General features: G+C 42.4%; 1 protein-coding gene across 1 annotated transcript in view; it reads left to right on the top strand.

Moving 5' to 3' along the window:
- Nucleotides 1–15,447, top strand: part of LOC124799215 (laminin subunit alpha-1-like) — a 101,774-nt gene that overhangs the window by 11,052 nt on the left and 75,275 nt on the right. Inside the window, exons 3-4 of the mRNA XM_047262750.1 lie at nucleotides 5,198–5,458; nucleotides 10,640–10,861. Coding sequence (XP_047118706.1) covers nucleotides 5,198–5,458; nucleotides 10,640–10,861 — 483 coding nt within the window. The remainder of the gene's footprint in view (nucleotides 1–5,197; nucleotides 5,459–10,639; nucleotides 10,862–15,447) is intronic.

The raw sequence follows: 15,447 nt of genomic DNA, 5'->3' as shown, positions 1-15,447 counted from the left end.
ATATCCACCAGTACATCAACGTAATACAGCTACATCCAAATGTACATATACAACTACAGAAATCTGTAATTATTGATACATGTTCAATTACCCGAAAGTTCCTAAATGTAATGTAACATATACTGTACAGTTAAAAGGAAGTCACGCTTGATCAAGGTCCTAGTCACTTTCCATTTCTATCCAGACCTAAGGTCTGAGAAAGGAAAGAAGATAATAATAATAATAATAATAATAATAATAATAATAATAATAACGTTACAGTGTAGGCCCCCCAGCAGCGTAGTAACCACTACACAGTTACTGTTGTGTTGTGCAGTCAGTTAGTTCTTTGATGTTGCGAGCTGAATATCGAAGAAACTTCTAGTCTATTGTGGGAACTATTTACAATCCGGGAAAGACATTTCCATGAGATATTTATCCAAGTGTGACTTATATGTGTCAGGTATACTGTGACGGATGCCCGGTACAAAATGCAAAATATGTTTGTAGCGGCTAGACGATGTAAGGAAGACGTTGTTCATACAATCGGTTCACAAGCTGTAACATCCACCACATTGTGTCACGCGTTAATGCTAGCATTTGAAAAAAAAATACTGTTCAGTTGTGTATTGAGTATTATAGTCTTACTAATGATTATAGTAACGATCTTTTAAAAACAATGTAGTTTCATGACCCGAATGCAGTTGAGGTTTTGAGAACCGTAAGGACCTAAGCACATCATCGTCGATTGTGAGACTATAGCATTTATTCATGCTTCTGATATCTGTTGATATTACGGTGAATCCGGTTTATCTGTGCTGCAGGCCCATGTCGTATATATGAACAATCACGAAAAGCTGTATGACTGGTTTCCCTGATACTCAAGTAAATGTAGGCTCAACGACGATGTGCTTTAGGCCCTTATAGTTCTCAGTGCCTTAACTCAGCCCTCTTGTTTTTACCCCCTCCCCCCCCCCCCAAAAAAACAAAATAAAATTAAATTAAATTTTGCCCTCGAAGGGTAATTAGCCCCATGTTGGGAACCACTGTTTTAGCCTATGGACCGAACGCTTTTATCAAGAGTCCAACGAACCTTGCCTACACAACTCCAGTCAGGGAATACCTTCGTAGAAATCGTGCCTCCTTCTGATCTAAAGTCTGCAGGTCCTTGAAATGTCTTAACTGGGAGCTTTTTCAGGATCTAGGCACTGGAATGACGATATATAAAACAATATCATTGTGATGCAAGCGATTTTATTTCATTCATTCAAAAAATCAAAGCAATAAATATCAGTTGCAAATTCTTCACAGTTACAGTCACTCAGATTTAAAAGACCACAAAAAATGCGGCTTTACGTTACAGTTTTCCAATCATCAAGGCGAATTCTGTTAATTAGAGCTGAAATAACTTTCTCCCGTGGGTCAAACTTTAATGTTATCATTTGCGCTTAACGTTGTGCATTAAACACTTTCATCGAGAAATTAGAACTCTATGGTGTTGAAACGGCCTGTATCAACGAAAACTGATCGCATACAGCATGCTCGCTTTAATACTAACACATCAACAAACAGTTATGGATAAAAATTCAATCAAACCGAAAACGTATTCGTATCATCGTTGTTTTACAAATTATATACAAATGAAACCAGTTAAATACGGAGAATAATTATTTAGCGTGGAGAAGTTGCGTTAGTAAGCCATCCTGTTGGTGATGTTCGCATTATAATTAACACAATAAATACATACTCCATGCGGGCATGCGATACATCCGCTACCTCACACGTTGGTCTAGCAATGTCCGATCCGCTACCTCACACGTTGGTCTAGCAATGTCCGCCATTAAAACTCCTAGATACCGTTCTAAGTAAAGTGGTTGCGCTGAAGCCAGTCTATCACAGACCGTTTCATCCGCATTTCGATAAGTGTCGTTACTGATCATAGAGTAAGGACTCTGTTTCCCGTGAAGACGACCTGGAAGGTATATTCAGAGTCGAGCGACCATTGGGACGCAATGTTAAAAGAGTTCGTTAAAAATATTATATTTTCTTCTGAAGAAATAGGCAGATTTAACAAGCAAACGAAGTTATGAAAATCTGTGGGGATTTGAATGACTAACTGGAAATGAAAACCGGATGGCTGAATTTCGAAAGTAGTAAAGAACCAAGTAATTGTTCGAGAGTATAACCCATACTTTCTAGAAGTTTTTACTTACCCTTATTCCTTCTGGAGGGGTTTTTATTACCTTCTCTACTTTTGAACACTGTCAATCATCGACGTTTTATTTTACCACAAGAAATCCTAACAAAAATAACGAGTTTTTTTGTAGCTTTTTACTGCGCCACTACTTTCGAACTCCTAACACCCAAGTTCTGCTACGAAAACAACAAAATACAGCACTTCAATTGGAGGTTGGTTCTGCCGGTGACGTATAAGACGATCTGGCATCACAACTGATCACATTTTGCAGTCTGTCGAGAAAATCTGAAGTGTCTCGCTGCGTTGGTAGTCCTCGGGTATGCTCCAAAACATCAAATTTCACAGTCAAAGAAACCTGTCACGTTCACGACACGACTGCTTTATCTGCTCTCCTTCTTGGAACCGTCGACGCTGAGACATTTTGCTATGGAAAAACTATTCTTCTGATTCGCTCTTTAAAAGCTCTCACTTTCGATGTAAGGTTTGATGTTTCGTCTGTCTCTCTTCCTCTGTGAACGCTATGATGACAAAATAAGTGCCACCACATGTACACTAACAGAAAATCTGACGTTAATTGTTTAGCTTGCCTTTCTAAACCCATCCATTAGTTTGGGATCTGACTACACACCAACTTTATCGAAGCATAAATAACCCACACGCAGGATGCCACACAGCTCAGTTGAATACCTAGCTTACGTAGAACTGACATTTAAACTATAGTGGTCTGTCTCATTCTAACACCTTACGAAACCAAGTCCGCAACAATAAACCGTCAACACGTAAATAATAAGCAGTCGAAGTAGAATGCGAATCATGAGCGCAGTTATAACAGTAGAGACGTACAATTCCGAGTTCTAGCAGAGATCAGGCAAGTAGACACGAAAACTAAACTCTTTGCTTTAGCTGAGGCAGCCAACTTCTTAAGCACGTACAGTATTCATTGGACGTTCACTCACGACGAGCCGAAGGCAGCGCTGGTATGAAGATTTCGATTCTCTGTAGTGGGCATATGAAGTACGGGTTGTCTGGCCAGGATACCGAGTCAGAAACAGCAGAATGTCCCTACTGGGTAATGAGTCGCGTGATTCTCTTGCCCTCCCCCTTCACCCCTTCGATTAAGCCATATACACACCAAAGCACACGCAAGCTAAGCGGGTAAAACTGTGCTTCACACTACGAAACAAGACTTCTCCACTCGTTGCTTTTGGGAAGACAGCTTTTCCAATCTTCATCCGATCATGGAAATATAGGTGTTCAACAGTTTTCCTAAATCACTTAGCGTAAATGCCGAGGTGATTCCTTCCCTAACCTATTAAAATCTGACCTTGTGCTCCATCTCTAATGAAGTCCTCGTCTACGAGATGTAAGACCCCAAGCTATATTCCTTTCTTTCTTCTGCTCCCAAATCGCACTCCTGTTAAAAGTAAGCTTTTTCCAGTGGAAAAGACTCGCAAGCACGATGAGGGTGCGAAGCTGTTTACCCTGCGTCAGATCTGTGGAAGTGAAACTCAATTCAGAACAATCATCATTGCCTTCAAGATTAGCTTAGTCTGTGTCAGAAGCACTTTCCGCTCCACAGGTCCCAGTGGGAACATTCTCAAGGATGCACAACAAGTCGAAAAATCAGAATGAGCCCTACATGTTTGCAGTGAAGAAAGATGTGCTAATGTACCTTATGCAAATCCAAAACGGTGCTCATGGATGTGGAATAAATCAAAAAGTCTTATATTTTCATTTAAAGGGTAATAACGGAAGTGTCACAAAATTTGTAACTGTATAATGAGCTGATGTGCGTTTAACAGTTCTTAGGGTGTTGTAGCCACGCAGCATCAGAGAGAAAAATCGGTTTACAAAACTCATTCACATTCATCGCATTACAGTGCTGAAGACGTGAAAATATTTTACGTAGTAATCAGACTATTTGATATACACATCAGTCGCGTCTCGTAAGAAATTCGTCACTGGAACAGAAGTTGGCTATCAATAAATTCTTTACACTCTTCTTAAACTGAACTTTATTAGTAGTTAAACTTGTCATGGTTCCTTGCAAGTTTATTGAAAATGTAGGCTCCTGGTTAACGGACAACTTTCTGGAGCAAAGTAAGTGACTTTAAATCTTTGTGATGAAGATTATTCCTGTTTCTAATTCTAATGTTGATCTCATGAATTGAGCTATTGATCTGTAAAAGGGATTACTAACAAATTTCATGAAGAAATATAGTGGGAAACAGTGGTTAGCATTTCCTTCAAGAGGCTTCTGCAGGACCTTTTTGAATTCACATCATATATAATTCGTATTACACGTTTTGAAACTTGGAAAACTTTAGTTTGGCTTGATATGTTACCCAAAAAAATAACCCTGTACGACCATATGGAATTAAACTAAGCGAAATGTGATACCACATATGTCTGGCAACTTCCGCATTGCAGGTAAAGATTTGTTTAGATGCTTCTGCAGTTCTGTGGTATACTCCTCCCAGTTGCATTTATTATAAACTTGTAATCCCAAGAATTTAACAGGGCCGACCTCTTCTATCGGCTTCTTCTCATACTTTTGGCACATACTGCTGGAAAAACCTCTTACAAGCCGTGAACTGCATATAATGTGCTTCTTCAAAGTTTAGTGACAAAGAATTGGGTAGTAATAATTTATTACCATCTATGGAAATTTGGTAGTAATAATTTATTACCATCTATGGAAATTTCATTAATAAATATTTCTATAACTGTACTTTAACCATCATTAATTACAATATTTGTATAATCTGCAAGCAAAATAAACTTGGCATTTGATGAGTTTGCTGATGAAAGGTCATTGATAAAGACAAGAAAAAGTAAGGACCCTAATATGGATCAGAAAACAATATCAGATCAGGGAATAACGGACATGATGGCGCGAACCAAGTGAAAAAGGCGAACGGAGCGCCAAAGATTAGATTCTTTCCGTTTACAGTGATGTCGGAGTAACTGCTCCGTAAGACTGAACTTACAGCATGCGGCAGGTAACGGTGGGGTTTGCAGATCCACACGTCGCTGGTGAGCGGCCGGCCGGGCGCCCGCGAGTGGAGCGCGGAGCTGCGCGACTTCACGCTGGCGCGCTACGTGCGGCTGCGCCTGCAGAAGGTGCACGCGCCCGACGAGCAGTCGGTGTCGGCCGCCGCGGCCAGGCCCGACGCCTCCCTCACCCGCCGCCTCTTCTACTCCATCAAGGACATCAGCATCGGCGGACAGTGCGTCTGCTCCGGGCACGCCAGCCGCTGTCTGCAGGCCGGCCACGACGGGGTAAGGCGAACCCGTTCACACCAACTGGACATACGAGGTTCTGTAACCGGCCACATTTATTATATTATGATTTAAACGTCGCCTTTCAGGGGATTATACCTCCATCATCAGGAGGATTTTTGTGAATTAATAAAGAAAGTAGGTAAGCGCCTCTCGTACCGACTGGTATAGATTCAAAAAATTAATGGTTCAAATGGCTCTGAGCAGGTATGGAACTTAACATCTGTAGTCATCAGTCCCCTAGAACTTAGAACTACTTAAACCCAGCTAACCTAAGGACATCACACACATCCGTGCCCGAGGCAGGATTCGAACCTGCGACCGTAGCGGTCGCGCGGTTTTGGACTGAAGCGCCTAGAACCGCTCGGCCACAACGGATGGCTAAGGCGCCTTGCCACAGTTTTCCCGTCGGCCTTTCGAGTTCTACCTCGGCAATGGGTGTGTGTGTTGTCCGTAGCATAAGTTAGATTAAGTAGTGTGTAAGCCAAGGGGCCGATGCCCTCAGCAGTTTGGTCCCATAGGAACTTACAACAAATTTCCAATTTTTTCAGTAACGCGTTGGTCCACCTGTGGTCCTTATGCAAGTAGTTATTCGGCATGGCACTGATTAACTGACTTGTTGGATGCCCTCCCGAGGGGTACTGTGCCAGATTCTGTCCAATTGGTGCGCTAGATCGTCGAAATCCCCAGGTGGCTGGAGGATCTTGCCAATTCTCAATTGGGGAGCGATCCGGCTACCTTGCTGGGCAAGGCAGGGTTTGGCAAGCACTAAGACAAGCTGTAGGAAACCTCGCCGTGTGCGGGCGGGCACTATCTAGATGAAATGTAACTCGGGAGTGGCTGTCGATGAAGGGCAACAAAAAGGGGCGCACAACGTCGTCGACATACCGCTGTGGTGTAAGGGTGTCGCGGATGGCAACAACGGGGTCCTGCTGTGAAACGAAGACACCACAAGCCATCACTTCTGGTTGTCGGGCCATATGGCGGAGGACAGTTAGGTTTGTATACCAGCGCTGTTTGGGGAGTCTCCAGACGCGTCTTCGGCCTCGAATATCATTGAATGTGTACAACTGTCTTTTGTGATGAGTCCTGCTTCGAACTGAGCCCTGATGACCCGCCAAGACGTGTCTGGAGATGCCCCAGAGAGAGGTGGGATACCAACCTGACTGTCAGCCGCCACGTGGCCCGACAACCGAGAGTGCTGGTCTGGGGTCCCATTTCTTTTCACAGCATGACCCCTTTGGTTATCATCCACGGCACCCTTTGTGCCACCAGAGTTCCCTCAATCAATACCGGCCGTGACATGAAGTCATACACGATGGCTGCCCACTCCATGACGCTAGGAGTAATACCGCTGTGCCTGTGCGAAACTTTTAAAGAACGGCACGTCTCTGCAAGTCGCCGCCATACCACCGACGACGGTCATCCGGGATAGTGCGCATCCGAATGCCTCCAAAAAAACTGCATATTGTACGATTTACCCAGTTCGCCAAGTGGAAACCCGCAATGAGACACCTTTCAGAGGCTGTGGGGTGTTGATACCTCTGTCTCGTGCTAGTTTGCTGTATTTCCGTGTCCTTCAGTGATCACTCAACATCTGACGCTGTCCACGCCCCTTATATACCATACAAATCGTGGTAACGACACTAATGTACACTGATGGCCACTCTACTCGCCACAGAGAACCGTAACTCTAAATCATTTACATACTCGCCGATGGTATGCACGTGTAGAAAGTTACATTCATATGTGACAGTGCCTTCCGAGTGCTTACTTTTTTTTTTAATGTATGTAAGACTGCTTCATCGTTTGGAGTCCTTACCAAGTCAAGTAGACGCTTCAGCGGACATCGAACTTAAAGAGACGTTCTGCTCATAAATTTTTTTAATCAGAGATGCTGATGGAACCGAAATGGGAATCTGCGTAAGAAAAGCGACGTTACTTCTGCGAAATCCTGTTCGGTAAATTTAGATAAACGATATTCGAGAATGCGTGTAGAACAGTTCTCATATCTTCATACGATTTTCCGCTTAGGGCCCATGAGAAGAGAAATTAGTGTGCATTAGAAGCATATAGGCAGCCATTTTCCCCATTCCCTATAAATTACTGAAATAGGAGAGAACTTGCTAATACTAGTTTGAAGTGCTCTCCATCTCTCACTTACAGCGTTTTGCTAAGTCTATATTTACAAATATAACGCAACCGACCTCAAATTGATATCGAGTCACTGATCGCAGCTGCTTACTGCAGCAGAAAATATCTGCTTCCGCGTCTCTAGCGCATAGAAATATTAGAGAGACGTTTCCGCTTATGACAAGATACCCACTGTTCCCAATACAGTTTCTTCCGAGAGAAAGACGACATTTCAGTGCGTTTCTAGTTAATGTTAAGATCATTTCATTTTTACGATGCCTGCAAATGAAATGAATTCGAGTGGCAGGTACGATTTTCCTCTACCTAATCTCTTCGGACATCACGGCTTTGTATAGCGAATGAGAGACAAATCAGAGTCGTGCTGGCACACGTGTCGCTTTAAACAAAGGTGACTGTTGCCGGATTGTGGTGATGTACGTCCTGTGGCTGCACCAAATCTCACTGCAGTGTGTTAATACGTAACGTAAGTCTGGTTGGTGGACGGCTCTCCTTTGTTCTTCTCTGAACACTTGCCATCGCATACTGAGAGCACTTGCCCATTATTTCTTACAATCCAGAACTCGTTCATGTGGATATTATTTGCTTGGGCCACTGAAGAGATTTTTAGAGGGAAGACATTCGAGGCATGTGGAGCAGCGCAGGCAAGTGAGCTGCAGTAATCTATACCAGTGAACCCCCCATTCCTTAAAGAATCCAACTCTGGTGTATAAAAGAGCTTCAAACGTCTCAATACTTTATATACGAGTCAGTGCATGTAAGCGAGAAAAAGTTTAGAAAAGACTTGAAATTATTTGAAAGGTTTGTGGAATCGCTAAGTGCTTTCATTCTCAAATAGTCGGGGCAATTTGAGCATAATGAGATACGCTGCTCCAAGATACATATTTTCTCATTGCAATACTTGCCTTACTGTGTTAAATCGTTAACATAAGAACATACCTCCTAACCCCTTAATGTGTGATTTAAGTTACAACGGCCAGGGCCCAGAATGTAAACACGATAGCCCAGCCTTAGGGCCATTTCACTGTTCGACAAATCAGTCCGTTGCTGTGCAGAATGTAAATACACATTTAAGATCCAACTGTCTTCATTTCGTGTAGTATTTGATAAGCAATTACAACCTCGTGTAATAATTCTGTTAGAAATACTACTAAAGATTTATTATCAATCTATACAATATAATATAAATCCATACCATTTATCTCCAATTCCTGAATACAATCACAACTCACAGAATTAGCACTTTTACAAAAAGCAACTACACAAATCGTAATATTCAAAAGTGTGATCTCACTCTAAACATACGGGTACATGAAATGAAACTTCGTAACTCTTGCATTCCCACGTTGTTTCACTACGCTTTTTATTTTTCGGACAAACTTTACAGAATCTTGATGGCCTTGACCTTGACGCCGTTGCGTGTGTATGCTTATGAAAGTGGGCCAAATGTTTCGCGTGCACTCTCTGGTAAATCTCCGTACGATACTCGCCCTGTCCTTTATAATCCGGTTTTTGTGTATTCTTCACTAATTATTCGCCTATTTCAATCCTACAATCAACGTAACTACGTTTTTTCCTGTTATTTATTTTGCTGAACAAAATGCACGAAATGAAAACACCAATATCGACCAGATAACAGAAAATTTTTCGATATCCTTTCATATATTTTCTCATAATTGGGAAACAAGCTAGTATTTGGTCTTGAAGGACAATTATAATTGTTCCCTTGTTGTACTAAGTAACACAACTTGATTTCGAAGTACGATTGGATCCTTGTGTAATCATGTTCACTGTATCTTGTTTTGTCATTATAATATCGACATCTCACTTATCTTTCCATTTTACAGCGAAGTTCGATTGAAGCTTCTAATTCTGTAATTCTCGCTTTTAATTTTACTTTGCAGGAATCTATTGGCGCATTCTTTCTATTCGCACTTATTGCGCCAATGATATTTCTTTTATAATTGTGCGACAGTGTCAGGAATAGTTTTTGGCGAAGAGTACCAATTCTCTAGGTATAAAATAAAAAATAAAATAAAAAATAAAAAACTGTGTAACACCGACTACGATAGCTCTTTGCCAACACTTTCGAAGGCGCATCGCAATTTATGATATCCTGGCCTGTATCACAGCAAATCTACCAATTCATTCGAATTCTTGGTATTTTCACCGGTGGCGTTATTACGGATAATGCAAAATACGTTTTAATTTCATTGCAATACACAGGAAGCTAATTCTTGTCGATTCTTCGTGTTTCGATTGGTTCGTATTTGTCCTGCATATCGGTTATCCTCGGTTACAATATTCCCACAGAACATGTTAACAAATATTATATTAAAAATATCTACTTCTCTTTTATTTACTCCTACTTGACGTAAGGTTGCGTCTTGTATGCCAAGGGTCATTGTACAGTAGCCAGATTTTTGGTACATTTCGTATTTATTTCCAAATGCAGGGCTCTGGTAGCCGGTCTTCGTCAGCGATATCATCCTCAATAACTAATCGCCCGCATTTTTGTCGTATAGAACGTATGACCTCACTGCTGTCACTGCCCGTAACATTAGTTTCAACATAAAGTTCACTGTTCTCATCACAACATTTACATTCTGAAACATTTTGTGGGGACACATGCCTAGTACTTAAGAACACGTATTTCGACGTGACCGAGAAAAACACGAAACTGAGTGTGACGCAGAGAGATAACAAAAGCCAAGCTCGACCGGCGTATCCCGTGCCAGACTCGCGGTAACGACATTTGGCTCGAATACAAGACCACAAGTCTCACACGTGGTTGTAGGTTAACGGGTTAATGAGCAGATGATGACAGCATTTTAAAGTTTCGAATTTGGTCAGTAACTATTTGAAATAATAAAAAATCACGTGAACCTCGAACTGTGTTAGACGGTTAGTAATAACGGTTCCTTCTAAGCCGAAAAAGTCACGGACTTGGTCCGACGACGGCAACAATGAGCGCTGCTTCAGGCTGAGTGCTTTGAAAAGCGGCTCAGCGCGTGGTGACGTTTGTGGCAGAAGCCGCAGTGCGAGTGCCAGCACAACACGTGCGGAGCGAGCTGCGAGCGCTGCTGCCCGCTGCACAACCAGCAGCCGTGGCGCGCCGCCGCCCCCTGCGAGCCGTGCCAGTGCTTCGGGCGCGCCGCCAGCTGCCGCTACGACGCCGCCGTCGCGCTCGCCCAGCGCAGCCTCGACGCCAGGGGGCGCTACAGCGGCGGCGGCGTCTGCGTCAACTGCTCGGTGAGTACCCAGTACACAGGCCTGGCGCTCACTGCTTCTTTCACCTCTCCTAATAATTGGCTATTGTGAGAAATTCCCAGCTGAAACCTTATATCAGGTTGAGAAAGTTGTTTCAAGATCGAATGAAGACGGGGGTACACAACCTTGCGCTGACCGTTATTAGGAACGCTCCATAATTAAAGTTAGTTACTGCTAATTTTATATGCACAAAATGTGCGGTCGTCACAGAATGGATTGGCAGTCACGGGCTTAGCCAGAACGCAGAAAGTGTATTTTTTGTGCAAACATACTTTTTAAATGGAACAATACCTATTGACATTGGCAAACGAAAATTAGGGTAAATTAGAATGCGAGTGATGTTTGTTGCAGGATTCTAGTACAAGCCATTTTCAAAGTTACAACACAAGTGCATACACTAGTTATGTGGTTTCTGGCCAGTATCGAGAAACTATCACTGGTTGTATTCAAAATGATACCCGGCAGCGGCAAAACACACGCTTCCGGTCTCGTATGGAACAACTGGTGCACAAGTGAGAGCATTTCAGTAGAGATGACCGAGAAGACCTTTGCTTATCATCGAGTACAGTTTACATGTCCTTGTAGACAACATCTTTCAGCTTACCCTGCAGAAAAAAAGAGTCTACAGGCGTCACATCCGGGGAACGGGCCTACCAGCACAGGTCCCCTGCGTCCAGTCCAACGATTTGGAAATAATTCCTGAAGACATCCTGTAGTATTTCGTGCGTTTTGGGCTGAACCACCGTCATGTTGGTACCACAGGTACTAGTCTGCACTGGAACCTCTTCTATCATCTGTGGAAGATGGTCTGTTAGGAGCATGCGATACTTGGGCGCGTTCAGTGTTCCGTCTATGAAACACAGGTGTATGAGCTGATGGTTCACTATCCTACACCACGCGTTTACACTCCCGTTCCACCTGACGAAGCCAATAGGCATTGTTGGTTTACCTGCCCATGGTTCAAATGGCTCTGAGCACTATGGGACTTAACTCCTGAGGTCATCAGTCCCCTAGAATTTAGAACTACTTAAACCTAACTAACCTAAGGACATCACACACATCCATGACCGAGGCAGGATTCGAACCTGCGACCGCAGCGGTCGCCCGGTTCCAGACTGAAGCGCCTAGAACCGCTCGGCCACTCCGGCCGGCACCTAGCCTTGACTGGTGAAAGTAGCTTCATCACTTAACAAGATACACGGTACATCTGGAGTATCTTAATGAGCATGCATGGAAGTTAACATGATTCTCATAATCGTTTCCATGCAGCTCTTGATGGAGAGAGACGTGATAGGGATGGAACCTATGTCGACGGAGAAACCATTGGACACTTTCCTGACTCATGCCACTTCCTCGTGCTATTGCGCGGAAGCTAATGTACACATCATCTGCAACAGCAGCAAGAACATTAATTTCGCCATATCGTCTGGTATTTCCTTCTGTTTCGTTGTCTACGTTTTACACGTAACTGATTGAAGAGGTTGATAAATGATTGCCGTGATGGTTGACGTCTATTGGGATATCTTGCCGCGTACGCCGTAAAAGAACGAAACGTACGAGACAGAACTGCATTCTTCCTACACTCTCCATAAACCATGATAATGTCGGCTTTTTCTGCATTTGTAAATCCCACCGTCCACTCGCGACCTACTGCATGGGACTGTCACACAAACATTAGCAAATCGCAATGCACTCAGAGAACATGCAAGCACATTGTAAGCAAACATAACAATATCGTACCTAGCGACTGCGCAGACCGAATGCCACAAACAAGTGTCAGTGTGGAAACTTTTCAAAATACGATATCTCGTAAACGACTCGCACTACACTCCTCAACAAATACCAGTGTCAACCTAATTTACTCTACTTTTACTTTGCGTCACGTCAATTTCAATAGGCATTGTTAAATTTAAAAAAGTGCATGTTTGACCAAAAATGCACTTAAAAGTATTCTTACAGTTTATTGGCTGATAATATGAGTCCCTGTCTACCAACTCATTATGTGAAAACCGTACATCAATAACACTTTCCATTTCCACAATATTTGTGGTGCAAGTAATTCGCCCTGTACATTAACTTTGGACACGGATAGCTTGCCTTTGCGACACATGCGATCCCGCTTTTCGACTTAACTGCATTAGTGTTGCTCTAGGAACTGCTGATCGGCGGACGTGGCTCAACTCTCTGCATTGGAATGGTTTTTTGATAGGGGTCACCAATCACGCTTTCCGCGAGACAAGATTTAAAGTCGAAACCCTGACACCATTTGTCAGCCCCCACAAGCAGTCCGATAGCATTCAGAGAAAACCAAGGATTCTGTCAATGGACGAAACATACACTGTTAACAGTCTCTGTTTAACATCCAACTATTTCTTTACACTGTCCTCAGAAATCTCATTAAATAAACAGACGCGATATAATAATTAAAAAAAAACGTCTGTGGAAAGTATACAGTTTCTTCCCACCTTAATGAATCTTCCAAAGTCCGCTTATATGAGCAGCATTTCCTCCAATTAGTAGCTCCTAGACCGTATGCCGACATAAAATAATAATACCAATAAGGGTCCTCAATCAGCTTATCTTTGACCCGGAAAGTCACAAGAGGTGGTCGGCGTATGTGCTGTGTTTGATGCTACACAGATTGTAAATTACAATTTCACACTGCGAATTAAAATTCTTGTTGCATAACTAGAGGGAACTGTGCTCGATTCGACATTTCTCACGTAGTGTCATGCCCAAAGATTCTGTATGTGTGTGTTGATAGCATCTGTGTGTCTAATGTTTCATTTCCTAAAGACTAGCACATCTTATGAATGCTAGGCAGTCTGTTTCATGACGAGGACTCAATAAAACAAAAACACGTTCGAAATAAATAAATGTTAGCAGAAAAACATGTTGTTGCAGAATGAATTCTCACTCCGCAGCCGATTTGAAACTTCATAGCGGATTAAAACCCAGGACCATTTTCTTTCAGGGGGCAAGTGCTGTGCTGACTGCTTAATAAAATGCATGTCTTCGCACTTGAAAAGAAAACGAAGTCTTTTCTGGAGAATACAAAAAAATGAAGTGTATCTACAACAAAATAAATTACTTCTTCTAACCAAATAAAAGCAGTCTTCTGTAGTTGACTACCATGAAAGTATACACGGTTCACCTTCCAAATGAAGAAAACTTAATCTTCTTTTTTGAGGAAATTTAGAAGTTCTTGAGATTAAAAATGGAGTGCTTCCTCTGACCAGATAAAATATGTCACCTGCTGTTTACAATAGCAGACACAGAAGCACCAGAACACAAAACTTCACGATTGAAGAGGTTTTCTTGTCTTTAGAACAATTATTTTTTTTTGCTTGCCATGTTCTGTTTCTCAACAAATAGCTATAGTGCTCACATGAAATGACTACAATAATTTAAGAGACTCTTGTGATATTTTTGCTTTCACACTGTGTCGATCACCTAGGGCAGGGGTGGCCAAGAATACGGCCCACGACGAGCTGTGCCCTGGAACGAATGCCATACCACTCAGCATGGCTGCTGGCGTATTTCCCCCACCATCACGCCGCGTTGTCTTAGCACGAGGAGCGAAAGAAGGGGAAACTGCGAACGTGGCGCATTTAAATTAGCACTGCAAACAACTTCACATATTTCACATTACTTAACAACATAGCTTAAAAACAAAATAAATTGTCAGTATTATTTGTTTCTGGCATGGTGAAGACATAATATAATGTGTATCTGGTACAGTTTATCAGCCTACAGACAGACACAGACAGTTTCACAGATTTACGCACTTAAGTTGCCACGTACTCGTGAGTTTAGTTTCATAATCGAAGAAAACCGTTTTCACGCACATACGTTTGTCACAATATTGTGACACTTTTGCAACTTACTTACGCAGACGTGGAAACGCAGCCTGAGAAAAGCAAAGCAGACGTCCTGGACAGTTTTAACATTAAAGGGATTTGTCTGTACGGAAATTACCTTGCGGATCAATCAGTTACATCAGCCCATTCACATTGGCGCATTATGCTGCAACAGCAAACAGTCTCGAAGATAGCTTAGAAACAGATGTAAGATTGGCTGTGGCCTCAAAAGGTTGCTTGGGTAGTATGTCTTTCAAGGTCAGAATGAGTTCGTTAAACCACACATTTTCTTTAATGCCGGGGAACTAGACTGTATTTGTCAGAATGTGTTCATTCTACAACACGAGTCCCTTTTTAAATGCATCTCCTTCAAATCAGAAATGAATTGTTTCACTCCTTGCAATCAATGTGGGCAGTCAAGTCCACTTAAAATGCGAGATGTTATAATTGTCGCTCTTGCGCTACTTTGTCCTTCATAAATTCAATAATAGCGAGTTTCAAATCGAAAAATTGTTCCAGACATACTCCCTGACTTAACCATAGTACTTTATAATAATATATGTCTCCATACTCTTCGTTTAATTCCATTGAAAACTGTTGCAACTGACAGTGGATAATGCATGCAAAAACTGACGTTTTGCTATCGGACCACCAGTTTCGTCACGTGCTCCATGCCTGGAAATTTAGTGCAGAGTGCTCCTTGATGTA

Source organism: Schistocerca piceifrons, chromosome 5 (genome assembly GCF_021461385.2).
Source record: "Schistocerca piceifrons isolate TAMUIC-IGC-003096 chromosome 5, iqSchPice1.1, whole genome shotgun sequence".
Lineage (NCBI taxonomy): Eukaryota > Metazoa > Arthropoda > Insecta > Orthoptera > Acrididae > Schistocerca > Schistocerca piceifrons.
Note: the sequence above shows the minus strand (reverse complement) of the source record. Positions and strands in the feature narration are given on the sequence as shown.